The 893-nt window shown below is 52.7% G+C and overlaps 1 protein-coding gene across 1 annotated transcript in view; it reads left to right on the top strand.

Annotated features, from left to right (window-relative positions):
* Positions 1–829, top strand: part of LOC127748882 (uncharacterized) — a 6,095-nt gene extending 5,266 nt beyond the window's left edge. The window contains exons 5-6 of the mRNA XM_052264287.1: positions 534–728; positions 825–829. Of these exons, the coding sequence (XP_052120247.1) occupies positions 534–728; positions 825–829 (200 nt within the window). The remainder of the gene's footprint in view (positions 1–533; positions 729–824) is intronic.
* Positions 830–893: the final 64 nt, after the last annotated feature.

Here is an 893-nt window from a genome sequence, read left to right as displayed (position 1 = left end):
CGCAGCATCGCGGACGCCAACTGTCCGTTTTGCAAGGAGCCCAGCCTGGACGGAGCCACCGACGACGACATCCTCGAGTACTTCAGGTAAGGCTAGGCCTCCCCCCAGTGCCACGTGGAGTAGAGACATCCCCTGCTCTTTCAAGGAGCCCCGCAATCAACGTTCCCCGAGGCAACGCGAGGAACCATGAAGAACAGTTGGAGCTTTGCGGACACCCCCCCCCCCCTACTCTTTACCCATCTAAAAAATATGTGTCTGATTTCGTCATGGCTCATAGAGGGTGAGCCACTCTAAAGCAAGTGACGTAGGTAAGGGCTGAGCCAATGATGGCGCCTGCGACACACAGGGTAGGCCAACCCGCCAAGCAGCTGTGTGCAGCTTGCGGCCCGTCCTGAGGCGCTCCAGTCGAGGCTCGAGCGAGCTCCAGCGCAGGGCGGGGGCTCGGGTAACGGAACGGAATGGAACGCCCTAGTGTGTGAACTCGGGGAACATTCATTGTGGATTGAGCTCCTCATCTAGGCACTTGAACAAAGCGTATTACACCACCAATGAAACTGAAAAAGTTGGGAAACTTAATGTAATGATGCAATGTATCTTGTGCCCGCTCATGCAGCAACTTGGACATCGTGCTAAAGACCATCCTGGACCCACCCGTGCACGAGCTGTTCCAGCGGAAACTGAGAGACAGAACGCTCGTTATGGACCCCAATTTCCGCTGGTGCGTGAAGGTAAGTATATTTTTATTTTCCTATGGAAAAAAAAGAAAGATCATGAAGCAAAAAAAAAGTTCTTTCGTATGAATATAATACTCCTTTTATTCGCAGTGTGACTCCGGGTTCATCGCAAATCCTCGACAGAAGCGCCTAGTGTGTCCCGATTGCAGATCGGTAACC

The sequence above is a fragment of the Frankliniella occidentalis genome, unplaced genomic scaffold, assembly GCF_000697945.3.
Source record: "Frankliniella occidentalis isolate FOCC.00 unplaced genomic scaffold, Focc_3.1 Scaffold17, whole genome shotgun sequence".
Lineage (NCBI taxonomy): Eukaryota > Metazoa > Arthropoda > Insecta > Thysanoptera > Thripidae > Frankliniella > Frankliniella occidentalis.
Note: the sequence above shows the minus strand (reverse complement) of the source record. Positions and strands in the feature narration are given on the sequence as shown.